General features: G+C 38.2%; 1 protein-coding gene across 3 annotated transcripts in view; it reads left to right on the forward strand.

The window, feature by feature from the left end:
• The window catches only part of LOC136879130 (oligoribonuclease, mitochondrial), a 76,754-nt gene that overhangs the window by 11,403 nt on the left and 49,691 nt on the right, over positions 1-15,660 (forward strand). For all 3 annotated transcript variants that reach the window (XM_067152881.2, XM_067152882.2, XM_067152883.2), the window contains 2 exons: positions 1,757-1,854; positions 8,411-8,572. In XM_067152881.2, the coding sequence (XP_067008982.2) occupies positions 1,757-1,854; positions 8,411-8,572 (260 nt within the window). The remainder of the gene's footprint in view (positions 1-1,756; positions 1,855-8,410; positions 8,573-15,660) is intronic.

Here is a 15,660-nt window from a genome sequence, read left to right on the forward strand (position 1 = left end):
AACATGTTGGAAGATGATGTGTGTAAGATAAAATTTACAGTTCATCATAAAAATGTTTCTGAAATAATTAAAACTCTAATACAATGATAAATTTGTATGTAGTTGACTTATGAATACAATGATAAATTTGTATGTGATCAAACTAACTGATCCCTTTCTTCCAAAGTTATTTTATGAGAAGAAAAGAAACTTTTTTTATCCAAATAATGTTATGCATACTCTAGAAAATTATCTGGATTCATGACTGCTCTCTCAAAGGAACATGTGTTAACTGCCTGCCACAGAAAACTCAAGGTAACGCACTCACCTCAGCTGGTCACCAGGGCTGTCCACGTCCAGCTATATGTTAATGCATGCAATCTTGTTAGACATTTCTGGGTCAATTTCAGGACCTTGCAGCTCGAAATGGCAGCTAAATTCTTGTACATTGCTTTCTTATGGTTCCCTCATCCTCTTAGCGAAATTTCATTGTCAGTTTTGATGTGACAGTATTGATAGTTCCCTTGTCAATGCAAAGGCCTGCAGATTACAAGATGTTGTGTGGTCGGTATGATGGAGCCTTTCGGTCGTTATTCTTGGCTTCCTAAACTGGAACCACTATCTCACCGTCAGATAGCACCTCAATTGTAATTACATAGGCTGAGTGGACCTCGAACCAGCCCTAGATCCAGGTAAAAATCCCTCACCTGGCCGGGAATCAAACCCGGGGCCCCCGAGTAAGAGGCAGATGTGCTACCCTTACACCATGGCCAAAACACCAGAGATTTCTTGGACACAACACCACAGGCGATAATATAAATAAAGTACCTGTAAAATAGTAAATATTGTTGTTATAGTTAAATCCTTTTAAAATTTTTATTTAACATGTAAATTGTGTAATGGGTAGTGTCGTGCTTTATAGTATCTGGCGGTAGAAACATGCCATATAATTTTATTTTGCCTCATCCCCAACCCTGTATCTGAAAATGGGATTAAGGGGTAGTCAATTATAAATAATTATATACGATTTAAGATATGGAGGAAAGTTAAAATATTAAAATTAACTTAATTGAATATGCTTCATAAAGGATCCAAATTCAGAGGACAGCTATGATTTACTTTGAATATCTTTGGCCACGACCAGCACCTTCCCAATCCTAGCCCCTCCCCATCGTTGTATAACTGGAAACCTTTAATTTGTTGGTGCAATGTAAAACCAATAACACCAATAGTAAAGAAAAAGTTCATCTTTATTGAAATTACTTGGATGTTTTCAGTTATCTCGTGACTACTTCTAAGAAATATTTTGCTGTTCAGCAACTGTCTGATGTTTTATCACAAGAGATTTGGTTGTAATATTTTATGATTTGTAGAGTTAACAGCTGACTTCTGTGACTTACATTACAATATTCTTGAACTCTTATTGTACAACATGGAGTGTGCCAATTGGACATTTTTTTTCACCCCACAAAATTCTAACCACCTCTGATACATTTAAACCCATGATTTTGGATCCAGAGTAACTCTTATTTACAGAGCGAACCAATAATGTACTGTTATGGTAGTAAATCAAGTTTTAAGTTGTTTAGTAGATGTATACCTTGAAAATGTCTTGTATCCATAAAGTGTTGGTATGTAGAGGATTGATTGACTGGATGATTTAGTATTTTAGTTATGACTGAAATGTTGAGGTGATGTCCTTGATACCTTCCTTTTCTTAATTTGTGTCTTGACTAAATTGTGGATTTTTTTTTTTATTTTTTTTTTTTTTTTTCAGGTGTTACAACCCATAAGAAGAGATTTTCTACATCCACCATTATGAACAGTGCCCAGAAGATTAAGTCTGAAGAAAACCTTGTATGGATTGATATGGAGGTAAGTTGATAATTGAGTGAAAGTTACCCTAAACAGGAACGAGAAGGAAAATAGATGAAAATTGATGGTGATGGATTTCATTCCTCAAGTGAAACAAGTATAAATCACTAAAAGGTAAACCTAACTTAACCCTTCAAGCCGTTATTAAAACTTGGCCAAGTTTTACCCTACAGCGGTAATAAATTCTAGAAAAATTACACAATTTTACATGCTGTCACAAACATTGCTATAACTTCTAAATGACTTGTCTGATTTTGTTCAAAATAAGAGGATACATAGTTCATATCATGCAGATGATGTATCTACATACAAAATGTAGCATGCAAAGTTAAAAAAAAAAAGTACCTTCTTGTTGGGATCAAATTGAATCGACAGGTGTCCACGACCACTTGAGTGAGCATTCACTTATATTACTATCATTATGTACATCACACTTAATTTCCTGCTGTGCATAATCATCATCACTAATACCGTCAGTCTCCATGGCTAAATGGTTAGCGTGCTGGCCTTTGGTCACAGGGGTCCCGGGTTCGATTCCCAGCAGGGTCAGGAACTTTAACCATCATTGGTTAATTTCTCTGGCACGGGGGCTGGGTGTATGTGTCGTATTCATCATCATTTCATCCTCATCACGATGCGCAGGACGCCCACGGGAGTGAAATCGAAAGACCTGCACCTGGCGAGCCAAAGATACCCTCGGACACTCCCGGCACTAAAAGCCATACGCCATTTCATTTCATCACTAATACTTTCATTATCACTTGGATTATTCTCATAACTGCTTTCACCTAATATGCGTTCGAGAGCTGCATTAGATAAATACAGACCATGCGAGGAAGCCGCCATGTTGTTTAAAACGATCAACATTGATGGAATAAATTCTTTTTCGCCAACACAATGCCGCATTAGGTAGAAGATACTCTGTGCTGCAAGCCTTGCTAAAAGTTCACGTTGACATCCAACAGATGGCACGCAGATGTACATCTGAAACATCGCTAGCCTAGTCCGTACAGGTATACGTCTAACCGCTCTTGGCTTATGTTTTGTAGGTCCGTACACGTACACGTCGAACCGGCTTGAGCAGTTAAATGCATATGCCAACTCCATAGCAGTTAATTTATTAACTTTTCTTTAGTAGTGACAAAGTTGGGGCTCGTGGTTAGGGAGCAGATTTTTATACATACATACATACATACATTATCATTATAGATTGTTATGCCTTTCAGCGTTCAGCCTGCAAGCCTCTGTGAATTTACTAAAAGGCACTACAATCCTCTGTGGCCTCATTTAGTTCTATCTCTCTTATCTTTAAATCATTAGAAACTGAGTCTGACCATCATCGTCTTGGTCTCCCTCTTCTTCTCTTACCCTCCATACCAGAGTCCATTATTCTTCTAGGTAACCTGTCCTCCTCCATTCGCCTCACATGACCCCACCACCAAAGCTGGTTTATGCGTACAGCTTCATCCATCGAGTTCAGTCCTAACATAGCCTTTATCTCCTCGTTCCAAATACCTTCCTGCCATTGTTCCCACCTGTTTGTACCAGCAATCATTCTCACCACTTTCACGTCTGTTACATCTAACTTATGAATAAGATATCCTGAGTCCACTCAGCTTCCACTCCCATAAGGCAAAGTTGGTCTGAAAACAGACCAATGTAAAGATAGTTTCATACCGAAGCTAACTTCCTTCTTACAGAACACTGTTGATTGCAACTGCGAGATCACTGCATTAGCTTTACTACACCTTGATTCAATCTCACTTACTATATTACCATCCTGGGAGAACACACAACCTAAATACTTGAAATTATCGACCTGTTCTAGCTTTGTATCACCAATCTGACATTCAATTCTGTTGAATTTCTTACCTACTGACATCAATTTAGTATTCGAGAGGCTAATTTTCATACCATACTCATTGCACCATATTGAATTGTACAATAAAGTCAAAGAAATATTAATGTTTATTAAACATAAATATTTCTTTGACTTTATCAATTTAGCCTTCGAGAGGCTAATTTTCATACCATACTCATTGGATCATTGCACTTATTTTCACGTTCCAAGATATTAGACTGCAGGCTTTCGGCACAATCTGCCATTAAGACCAAGTTGTCAGCATAGGCAGACTCATCATCATCATCATCATCATCATCATCATCATTTCCCATTATGCCGGGTAGGGCAAATTTGGCTTCTCTCCACTTTCTTCGGTCTTTTCACCGCTCCTCCTCCAACACTGTGTTATCTTTCTCTAATAGTGCATTGAATTGTGTCCTTCCATCTCAATCGTGCTCATCCCCGACTGCTTACTACATTTCCTCCTAACAGAACCCCCCCCCCCCCCCCCCCCCTGCCACTTTATACCTTTCAGCAGATGATCCATGTAAACTATGAACAACAAAGATGAAAGATTACAGCCTTGTCTAAACCCTGTAAGTACCCTGAACCAAGAACTCATTCTGCCATCAATTCTCACTGCAGCCCAACTGTCAACATAAATGCCTTTGATTGATTTTAATAATCTACCCTTAATTCCATAGTCCCCCAGTATGGCAAACATCTTTTCCCTTGGTACCCTGTCATATGCTTTCTCTAAATCTATGAAACATAAACACAACTGTCTATTCCTCTCGTAACAATTTTCAATTGCCTGGCGCATACTGAAAATCTGATCCTGACAGCCCCTCTGTGGTCTTCATCCATATTCATCTCAACCACTGATCGCACCCTCCCTTCCAAGATGCCAGTGAATACTTTGCCTGGTATAACAATCAAAGAGATACCTCGATAATTGTTGCAATCCCTCATGTTCCCTTGCTTATAGATAGGTGCAATTACTGCCTTTGTCCAATCTGAAGGTACCTTACCAACACTCCATGCCAATCTTACTACTCTATGAAGGCATTTCATCCCTGCCTTCCCACTATACTGCACCATTTCAGGTCTAATTTCATCTATTTCTGCTGCTTTATGACAGTGGAGATTATTTACCATCCTTTCCACTTCCTCAAGCATAATTCACCAACATTTTCTTCCTCCCCATAAGCTTGGTTGTTCGCGACACCACTAGGAAGATTTCCTTTTACGTTGAGAAAACTTTCAAAATATTCCCTCCACCTGTCCATTGATTCCCTGGGATCTATTATGAATTCACCTGAATTACCCAAAACACTGTTCATTTCCTTTTTCCCTCCCTTCCTAAGATTCTTTATTACTGTCCAGAAAGGTTTTCTGCTGCTTGACGTAGCCTTTCCTGGTTATTACCAAAATCTTCCCACGACTTCTTTTTGGATTCAACAACTATTTGTTTCGCTCTGTTTCTTTCATCTACATACAATTCCCTGTCTACATCGGCCCTTGTTTGGAGCCATTTCTGATAAGCCTTCTTTTTATGTTTACAAGCTGTTCTCACTTCATCATTCCACCAAGATGTTTGCTTTTTCCCATCTTTACACACAGTCATTCCTAGGCATTCCCTTGCTGTTTCTACTACAGCATCCCTGTATGCCACCCACTCTCTTTCTATATCCTGAACCTGTCTACTGTTCGAAACTTCTCACTAATCATATCCATGCACTTCTCTCTAATTTCCTCGTCCTGGAGATTTTCTACCCTTATTCATTTGCAGAAAGATTTCACTTTCTCTATCCTAGGCCTAGAGATACTTAGTTCACTACAGATCAGATAGTGGTCTGTCTCATCAAAAAATCCCAGAAAAAAGTATATTCCTAACAGACTTCCTGAATTCGAAAATATATAGTCTATTATGGATCTGGTACCCCTAGCCTCCCATGTGTAGCGGTGAATAGCCTTATGCTTAAAGAATGTATTCTTAACCCATACTAGCACAGAAGTCCAGCAAACACTTCCCAATTCCCATTAGCTTCCGTATCTTCCCCACATTTACCAATCACCCTTTCGTATCCTTCAGTTCTATTTCCAACTCTCACATTGAAATCGCTCATTAGCACCATCATATCCTTGGTGTTGACCCTGACTACAATGTCACTCAATGCTTCATAAAACTTGTAAACTTCATCCTCATCTGCACCCTCACATGGTGCATACACTGAGACAATTCTTGTTCTAATTCCTCCAAATGCCAAATCTACCCACATCATTTGCTCATTTACTAACAGAAACTGTGTTGCGTGCAATAGTATTCCTGATAAATAGTCCTACCCCATACTCGGCCCTTCCCTCTTTAATACCCATCCAGTACACTTTATAATCTCCTATCTCCTCATTATCTCCCCTTACCCGAATATCTCTTTGCTGACTCAGCTAGTTCTACTTTCTTTCTTCGATAAGCCCCATTAATATTGATAACTCCCCATCGAATTCCATTTTGTTCACCAAGTTGTTTCCAAGGAGTCCCTTGCCTGTCAAATGAGAGTGGGACTCCGTTACTCCCATAAGTCTGAGGCTTGCTTAAAATGTTCTGAGCTCGGTAAATTCATGAAGCAGGATGCTATCCTACTTGTACATAGTCCAAGTGAAGATCTCTCCTCTAATAGGTTAGGGACCACTGGTGGATTGTGTAGTCCTAACCGCCTGAGCACAAGGAGGGCCATGACTCAGAATATGTCCGAGATGCCCACTCCCTGACTCTCAGGACCACTTACTAGGCCATTCAGCCGTTGCCTATGGTTCACAGACTTTTTATGTAATTTCTTTTGTGTGTTTTTTGGGGGGGGGGAGGTTAACACAATGTACAAAGTTTATTATTCCTATTGTGCATCCCCAAGCATAAAAACCTAATCTTACATTACAATGTTCTTGTACAACATGTACAACATTGTACAACATGGAGTGCCAGTTGGACATTGTTTTTCACCCCACAAAATTCTAACCATCTCTGTTGCATTTAAACCCATGATTTTGGATCCAGAGTAACACTGACTTACAGAGCAAACCAATAATGTACTGTTATGGTAGTAAATAAAATTTAAAGTTGTTGAGACCTTGAAAATGTCTTGTATCCATAAAGTGTTGATATGTAGAGGATTGATTGACTGGATGATCTAGTATTTTAGTTATGACTGAAATGTTAAGGTGATGTCCATGATACCTAATCTTTCATACATTTTTTTTTATGTAAATACATATTTTAAGAAAATCCATAATGAGCACATTAATCACTAATATTTGTTAGTCAATAAAATTTAAAATGCTTCTGTATTATAAAATGAACACTTATTTACATTTTATGATTACCATATTGTTTTTAACGGTTTATCTAATGTAATCTCTAGGAGCCTCCCTGGCTCAGGCAGCAGCGCGCCGGCCTCTCACTGCTGGATACCATGGTTCAAATCCTGGTCACTCCATGTGTGATTTGTGCTGGACAAAGCGGAGGCGGGACAGGTTTTTCTCCGGGTACTCCGGTTTTCTCTGTCATCTTTCATTCCAGCAACACTCTCCATTAACAATTCATTTCATCTGTCAGTCATTTATCACTGCCCCAGAGTGCAACAGACTTTGGCAGCCAGCACATTTCCTATCCTTGTCACTAGATGGGGGCTTCATTCATTCCATTCCTGACTCGGTCAAATGACTGGAATCAGGCTGTGGATTTTCATTCATTTAATGTAATCTTTCTGAATGTTGTGGTTATTAATGACTTCCCTCCAGAAGTTTGAAGATTTACTGGTAACTGGCTACGTTGTTACCTTTAAACAGCAATTTGATTTCCTGCACAAGTTGGCACAATGCTACTAGTGTCTCACTGTTTGAACACACACATCGCAGACAAGAAATTGAAACCCATGAAGAGCGGAAACTACGTCAGATCCATCCGTGTCCTCCACCCAACTTTAGATGTGACCTGTGTGGCCGCATGTTTCATGAGCATGAGAAGATTGGTTTGATCAGTCATCAGCAACATCTCCACAGAGCCAGCAGACTTTAAGAACAATTGCAGGAGAAAAATATATTCTCGGAAGCAAGTAGCGGCTGAAGACGATAATTTCTTCTCTTTTTCGAGTTAGATTCAGGATATTCGTGGTCCCGTTCTTGCACTCTTCTCCTTACAAGGCTGCCTATTTTCAAAATCATGTTGGCTGTCATACCTGACTGATCTGCTCAAACACTGTGTCCCGTGTGGTGAAGTTTTCAATCTGAGGTTAATTTTGTGTTTGAAAGTGATCTAAGATGCTACCACGTGCTTGCTAGGCCTACCGATCGTCGCACTAGTATTTTGTTTTGCACTAGATGGTCAGCACCTGAGAGGCATTCAGTTAGTTCTTTGGTTTATCTGCCAGTATTACAGAGGCCAGTTGCTGTGGTAACTCACTGGTGATGGGGTCAAAAGAGTTAAAAAAAGAAAAATGGTTTAAAATGCAGAAACAATCTTGTCATGGGTTGTGGAGGAATATGGTTGAGAAAAACGGACATTGACGAGGATAGTTCACCTCTGAAAATGGTAGCATGTAAAAACGGGGGTATTTGATCTTGTGCTTTTCTATTTTCATGTTTGTCCTTTATTCTTAGTATGTTCCAGTCCTGTGTACTTTCTTACATTTATTTGCTATTGGAATTACTTTACAGATGACTGGACTCGATCCTGTGAATGATCAGATCCTGGAAGTAGCCTGCCTTATAACAGATAGCAATCTAAAGGTCATAGCTGAACATCCTAGTTTAGTGATTCATCAACCTGATGAAGTTTTAAAATCAATGAATGATTGGTGTATTGAAAATCACACTAAGGTATGTTGCACTTAGAGTACATGTCTGCTTAGGAATGAGTTAATAAATGTATATGAAACTTTGAATGAACAAACAATTTAAATATGTAAATAAATTCAGGTAGCTCAATCATAAAAATAGTACTGTTTCACACCAGTGCAGCTTGGACTCATCAGCTGGAAACTGGATCTCTAAAAACACTGGCAGGCTAGTACATCGTTGTGTTGATAGAGCTAGCTTAATTTATGTAATGTTTTCATTTGGAAGAAACAAATATTAACTTATGGGAACTTCACTTTGATCAATTTAAATTTATATATGTGTTGAAACACCGGATCCCGTGAGATCTCCGAAGTTAAGCAACATTGGGCGTGGTCAGGAGTTGGATGGCTTGCCACGTGCTGTTGGTGGGGGGTAAGGGAATGGAGGAGCGGAAAGGAACTGGCCACCCTACCGCACGTAAACTCCGGCTCAGGAACACCTCTGCGGAGGTTCGGACCTGCCTCCGGGCAGAATAACCCTTACCTACCTACCTATGTGAATTAAAAGAGAGAAAAATAAATCTTCATCTGTTCCAGAAAACATTTTAACTAGACATTCCACATTAATACTAATATAAATATTGAGTCATATATAAAGTGAAAGCCTCATTTGAATTGCTGGTTATTCCCTGGCTTTGTGTGGGTGGGTGGATGATGCAATAGCCACGTGATTCATGTAGCTTACTCAATGCTGTCACGGTCTCGGCTAGTCTGCGATAAGCTTCGGCACAATGTACAACACGATTGCTTCATATAGGCTACAGCAGAAATGAATCAGTTCAGTGAATTTCATGACTTCTGAATTAAGTCTTGATCAGCATATTTTTAGGTGCTATAGATTTTAAAATGCAATTTACATCAAAATTTTGAAGATTTACGAGGCTGAATTGCAGTATTAAGTTGAAAGAAGATATATGATGGTTCAACCTTTCATCATCATCATCATCATCATCATCATCATCATCATCCTAAACCATCTCCAGTTTTCTGGGTGTGGTATATGAGCCTCCTTCATCTCATCCTGTCCTTGTACCATTCTTCCTCCACCAACTTGTCCCAATCATGACCTCTCAGCAGTACATCGTTCTTAACTAAATCTATCCATTTCCTTCGTGGCCTTCCCACGGGTCGTCTTCCTTCTACTTTCCTGTCAAATTCCTTCCTTGCAGTTCTGTTTACTGGCATCCTCTTCATGTGACCAAACCACTTCAGTCTTGATATCTGAATCTTATTGAAGAGAGAATCATCTGTTCCTACTTCTTCTTTAATTTTCTCATTCCTAATCTTGTCTTTCCTGGTTTTCTGGATCATAGTGCGTAGGAATTTCATTTCAGCTGCCTGAAGTTTGCAATTATCTCTATTGGTCAGTGTTGTGGTTTCAAGACTGTATGTAAGAATTGGTGTATAATAGGACTTGTACAGTGTCATTTTTGTTTTCAGGGTATTTGCTCATCCCACAGCAGGTGTCTTACTATTAAAATAAGAAATAAGAAATGTAAGTTTAACATTCCTACTTAATTATAATTGGTACCGGTTTCGACTAGTATTCTTAGTATCAGCCGATCACAAATAAGTATAAAAGACAATTCACAGGTAAATAAATTATGAAGTTTAAATAACTCCATCAGACACTTTAGGGAGCACTGTGTGTTGAAATTTTGGCCAATCATAATTAAGTATAAAAGGTAAACAAAATGTGAAGATTAAATAATTCTGTCAGATGCTGTTTATGAAGCACTATAACACGTTAGGGAGCACTATGTGTTGAAATTTCAGTGTTATGAAGAAGTCTAGAACTAAATATGTATTTTTCAGTTGCAGTTCATGAGGCACTGTATAATTTTAGGGGTCAACACTGCGTGTCGATAGTTCCAAAAATCTTGAAGAAGTTGTAGATCAAATACGTAAATGTAGTACGGAGCAAGTTCTTGAAGAGTAGCAAGACATGCGCCAATTGGCACTGTGCTTCCCAAAGTTTGTGGAAATCCGATGAAAAAATGTTAAAAGTTCATGTATCAAGAAGCCTTTAAGTGCTGATATGAGTGAAATAGTACAATATAGTTGTATATTATTTGTCGAAAGAAATATATCCAAGTTAAAGAAATTGGTATGTTAGATTCTTGAAGTTACTGAAACATATGACATAGAAAAAACAATTGTAAAGAGAAAAAAAAATACTAAAAAGTGCAAAATTGGAACAGTTGAGGAGCGTAATTACATAGCGTGTTATATCTTGAATTTTGACATCCAACAAAATCTCTCTCTCCATTCTTTCAATATTGTAAACATGTACCCCAGTATTCAAATTTCCAAATTATTACCCATAATTGATAACAACTTACATAAATTCAGTCATCTGAGTAAATTAGAAATTAAGGACTTCATGTTCATTCTAAAATTAGTACTGTAATCAATAATTTTTTCACCTTCGATAACATCATTTACCAACAAGATGGTCTAGCTATGGGCTCACCAGCCTCAGGCATCCTAGCTGAAATATATCTTGATTTCTTGGGAAATACAAAAATGATTAATAATAATAATTTCTCAAACATCTTATTTTGGGCCTGATATGTCGATGACATTTTAGTTATTTTAAATGAAGAATCATCCAGTGCTGATTCCACACTTCTTCCTAACAACATTAACCCTAACTTAAAATTTACCCTTGAATTTGAACATAACAAAACCCTTAATTTTCTTGACTTAACTATTACCAGATATCCTTCTTCTTTAACCTACAAAATTTTCAGAAAACCAACCCAAACAGCAACCTCTATCCAGCAAGATTCTACACACCCAGAAGCACATACACGAGCTTCCTATAACAGCCTAAGTTTTCGTGCACTGAACACTCCAATGTCTAAAACAGATTTAAATAATGAATTAAACACCATCCGTACTGTTGCAGAATTAAATGGCTTTAACAACTCTTTCATAAACCAAAACCACATTAACAAAAGATAAAATCAAACCCACTGCATTTTCCACCTTTACTTTCTCTCAAAATGCTTATAAAATCACCAACATTCTTAAAAAACACAACATGAAAATATCTTTTAGAACCAATAACAGAAATCTTGATTTATTACACAACTCTAACTCAGTTAATAAATATAATGTTTTTTTTTTCCTAAATCTGGAGTATACAGATTCCAATGCAATAACTGTAGCTCTTCGTACATCAGACAGACAGGACGTTACTGTACTATCAGATACTCTGAACACATCAACGCCATAAAATACAACAGATTCTCTGCAATAGGACAACACATACAAGACTCTAATCATAATTTCACCAGTATTGATAAACACATAAAAATACTGTACTTAATTAACAAAGGCCCCCTTCTAAACACTGCTGAAAATTGTTTTATTCATCTTGACCAATACTTGAACCCCAATTTAAATTTAAATGACATTTCTGAAAAACCTGCACCTGGCGAGCCGAGCCTGTCTTCACACACTCCTGGCACTAAAAGCCATACACCATTTCTTTTCTTTTTCATTGCATTTTATCTTAAGTTTTTTATGTATCACTGCTTTTTGTATATGCCTTTCTTCTTTATTTTAGCTGATGATGACCTCTAGGCTAGGAGACAGGCCATTTTATCAAATGGTGAACGTGTATTGAACAGGTGGACTTTATACAATTAAATTCTTTTAGAATTTTATCGTAGATATCTAAAGTCAGTACAGAACCGGAATGAAGTTCATTACTTGGTGTATATATCAAACACACAGCACCAAGATTCAAAAACTATGAAGTCATTCATTTCCACATCCTTTGTAGTCCTTCTCTTCCTTTTCTTCTGATTAGTGTTAAGAGAAGATGGTTATCTATTCGTACAGTACTTCCCTTAACACATTGCAGAACAGGTGCTCCTCACAAAGGCTGCCCCCTGCACCCAGCCGTTTCCTGAACAACTTAATGAGAAAACGCATGCATATAATCAAATGAGCCTGGCTTCACTAACTTTGTACTGATTGTGATAACATTTACTGGAAACATTCTCAAGGAGTCCTAATAATGTTTTATGGTATGTTAAGTTGTGTAATAACCTCAGTGAAGGAGCACACAGCAATTTATATGGATTTTGTGTTGTTTTGAAAGGCGTATATCTATAGCATCAACACTCACAGTTTCAACAGAAGAGCTTTCAACATCGACCTCAAGTTCTCAACGTTACTTGGGCATTACGAATAATTATCCACATACAGTTCATTAAATATTTCATCTGGATCTAAACGTGGGTCAGTCTGGGAAGTGCCTTCTTACCCACCACATGGTTCTTCAAACCACATAAACATAGGTTGGAAAACTAAGAAAAAGAATCATAAAACAGAAGAAGAACAAAAAGTAAAGGTAGCACGGAATAAACAAAACTTTCAACACTGAGATTCTGTCAAACTTGACTGCTAGCTGGTTTCAGAAGTTCCAACATGTGGTGAAATATGTTCAAGTCTCATGAACATGAGTTAACTCGGGACCCATCAGCAACGTTCGGCCAGCCCAACACGAGCAGACTCGGGTCCTGTCAGCAATGCGTTAAGACAATAATTACCACTTTCAAGGGAAAGTTCTCATGTAGGAATTATGTGCAATTTTTTTCTGTATGTAAATAAATAGGTAAATGGAAGGGATATGTGCTAGGAACAGGTGATCTGCCATCTGCAAAAGCTAACAGAATTTTACAATGCTATGATCTGATACAACTATGTTCCAGCTGAGTGGCTATCAAGCAACATAATACCTATTTTTGACCCAGTAGACTGTTTTAATTATTGAACAATCCAGCTCCTGTCGTACAGCTTGAAGATTTTTGAATGAATCTTTGTACTCAGTCTTGTCAACCTCATCACAAACTAGTGTGGATTTGTCAAGGGATATGGGACTACTGATATATTTGCATATCACCAAGTAATGGAAAAGCAGAAGGAGAAGGAAAAACCCTTTTCACCTGGCCTCCCTTGACTTGGAAAAGGCCTTCGATTTTGTACCACATCAACTGATTTGGCATGCTATCTGTGACTATGAAATTCCTGAAACACTCGTTTATGTGATCAAAATGCTATATGTAAGTACCACCAGTTGAGTTTGTTGCTCTGTAGGTCTATCTCATAGTTTAGCCGGGCTGAGTGGCTCAGACGGTTGAGGCGCTGGCCTTCTCACCCCAACTTGGCAGGTTCGATCCTGGCTCAGTCCGGTGGTATTTGAAGGTGCTCAAATACGTCAACCTCGTGTTGGTAGATTTACTGGCACGTAAAAGAACTCATGCGGAACAAAATTCCGGCACCTCGGCGTCTCCAAAAACCGTAAAAGAGTAGTTAGTGGGACGTAAAGCAAATAACATTATTATTATTATTATTATTATTATTATTATTATTATTATTATTATTATTATTATTATTATTATTATTATTATTATTATTATTATTATCTCATAGTTTTCCTGTGACAATTGGTGTACATCAAGAGATCAGTGCTCTCTCTGGTCCTTTTCTTTGTGGTCATAGACACCATTACCTGCAACCTGCAGAAGGGCATTCTGTGGACTCTTCTGTATGCCGACGATTACTATTGCTACAATCGCCAGAGTCCTTTTTTTTTCTATATCACACCAACATAGACAGGTCTTATGGCAACATTGAGGTAAGACAGGGCTAAGGATGGGAAGGAAACCACCTTGGCCTTAATTAAGGTACAACCCCAACATTTGCCTGTTGTGGAAATGGGAAAGCACAGAAAACCATCCTCAGGGCTGCTGACAGTGGGGTTCAAACCGCTCTATCTCCCAGGTGTAAGCTCACAGCTGCATGATCCACACTGTGTAGGCTACTCGCTTGGTCAGAGAATACTTGCAAGATCATGTTTAAGCATGGCATGGTTGCCTAAGCCACGTTGATTTTCGACTGAATCTGCAGAAAATCGACTACTTAGAAACCTGCTCAACTGCAGGTCCTATACGTTATGGAGCTCCTTTACCCAAAGTAGATGGTGTTTGATACCTTGGATCCCATCTACAGAATGGTGATTGCACTGAGAAAGAAGTAAGGGCAAAGATTAATGCTGTATGGATGCAATGAAGGAGGAGAATGACAATGCTGAACAAAGTAAAAAAGGGTAAGATACCAGACTACTGAACAGTTGGCCTGGGACAGGAGCAGATGGAGACAGCTTTGGTGTCAGGTACCTGCTAATAGGCAGAACACCTTGTGATGATGATGATGATGATGATGATGATGATGATGATGATGATGATGATGAAGAAGGATGAAATGGAGGGAAATCACAGGAATCCTATGTGATAAGCTTATGAAAGAATTGTCTCATAGAAGTCCACCTTTTCAATACACTTTGTGATTTATTAAAAATCAAAATCAAAGTTACATGTCCCGTTATTTTAACATTTATGATATAACATGTAACTGACATGTCCCGTTATTTTAACATGTAGCTTCATTTTTCATTTTTAATAAATCACTAATAAAAAGGCAGACTCCTATGTGACAATTCTTTCATGAGCTATATGTAGTTCAATACGGATCCAAAAATGAAATTTATAACTTGAAATCCTATGTGATAAGCGAATGCCAATTCATCTGAAGTCCAAGTTTTATCAGGCTACCAACATAAGTGCAGAACACTCCCTCCTTACCATGGAAATGTGAATGCTAAGAAGGATCTTGGGTATTTCCCTTCTTGAACACAAAAACCAATGACGCCATCAGACAGCAGACTGGCGTAGCACCAATCAGTGAAAAGTTACACAAGTAAGTACTGACTTGTACAGACATATCATAAAAGCAGCACCCAACAGCATTGCAAGCACTACCTACCATCTCGATGTGCAAGGAAGAAGACCTCATGAACGTCCAAATCTACGATGGCAAGGCATGAGATAAGTACAACTGCAATCCCAAGATGCAACAAAGTGGTATTCAGAGCTTCATACACTGGACCCTGCACTTGAAAGACATCACTATACAATTTTCCCATCTCTATTGATGTTACAACGTTTAAAATTATTACTATCAATAGTATCATCATCATCCATATAGGAACAT

Source organism: Anabrus simplex, chromosome 8 (assembly GCF_040414725.1).
Source record: "Anabrus simplex isolate iqAnaSimp1 chromosome 8, ASM4041472v1, whole genome shotgun sequence".
NCBI classification, from domain to species: Eukaryota; Metazoa; Arthropoda; class Insecta; order Orthoptera; family Tettigoniidae; genus Anabrus; species Anabrus simplex.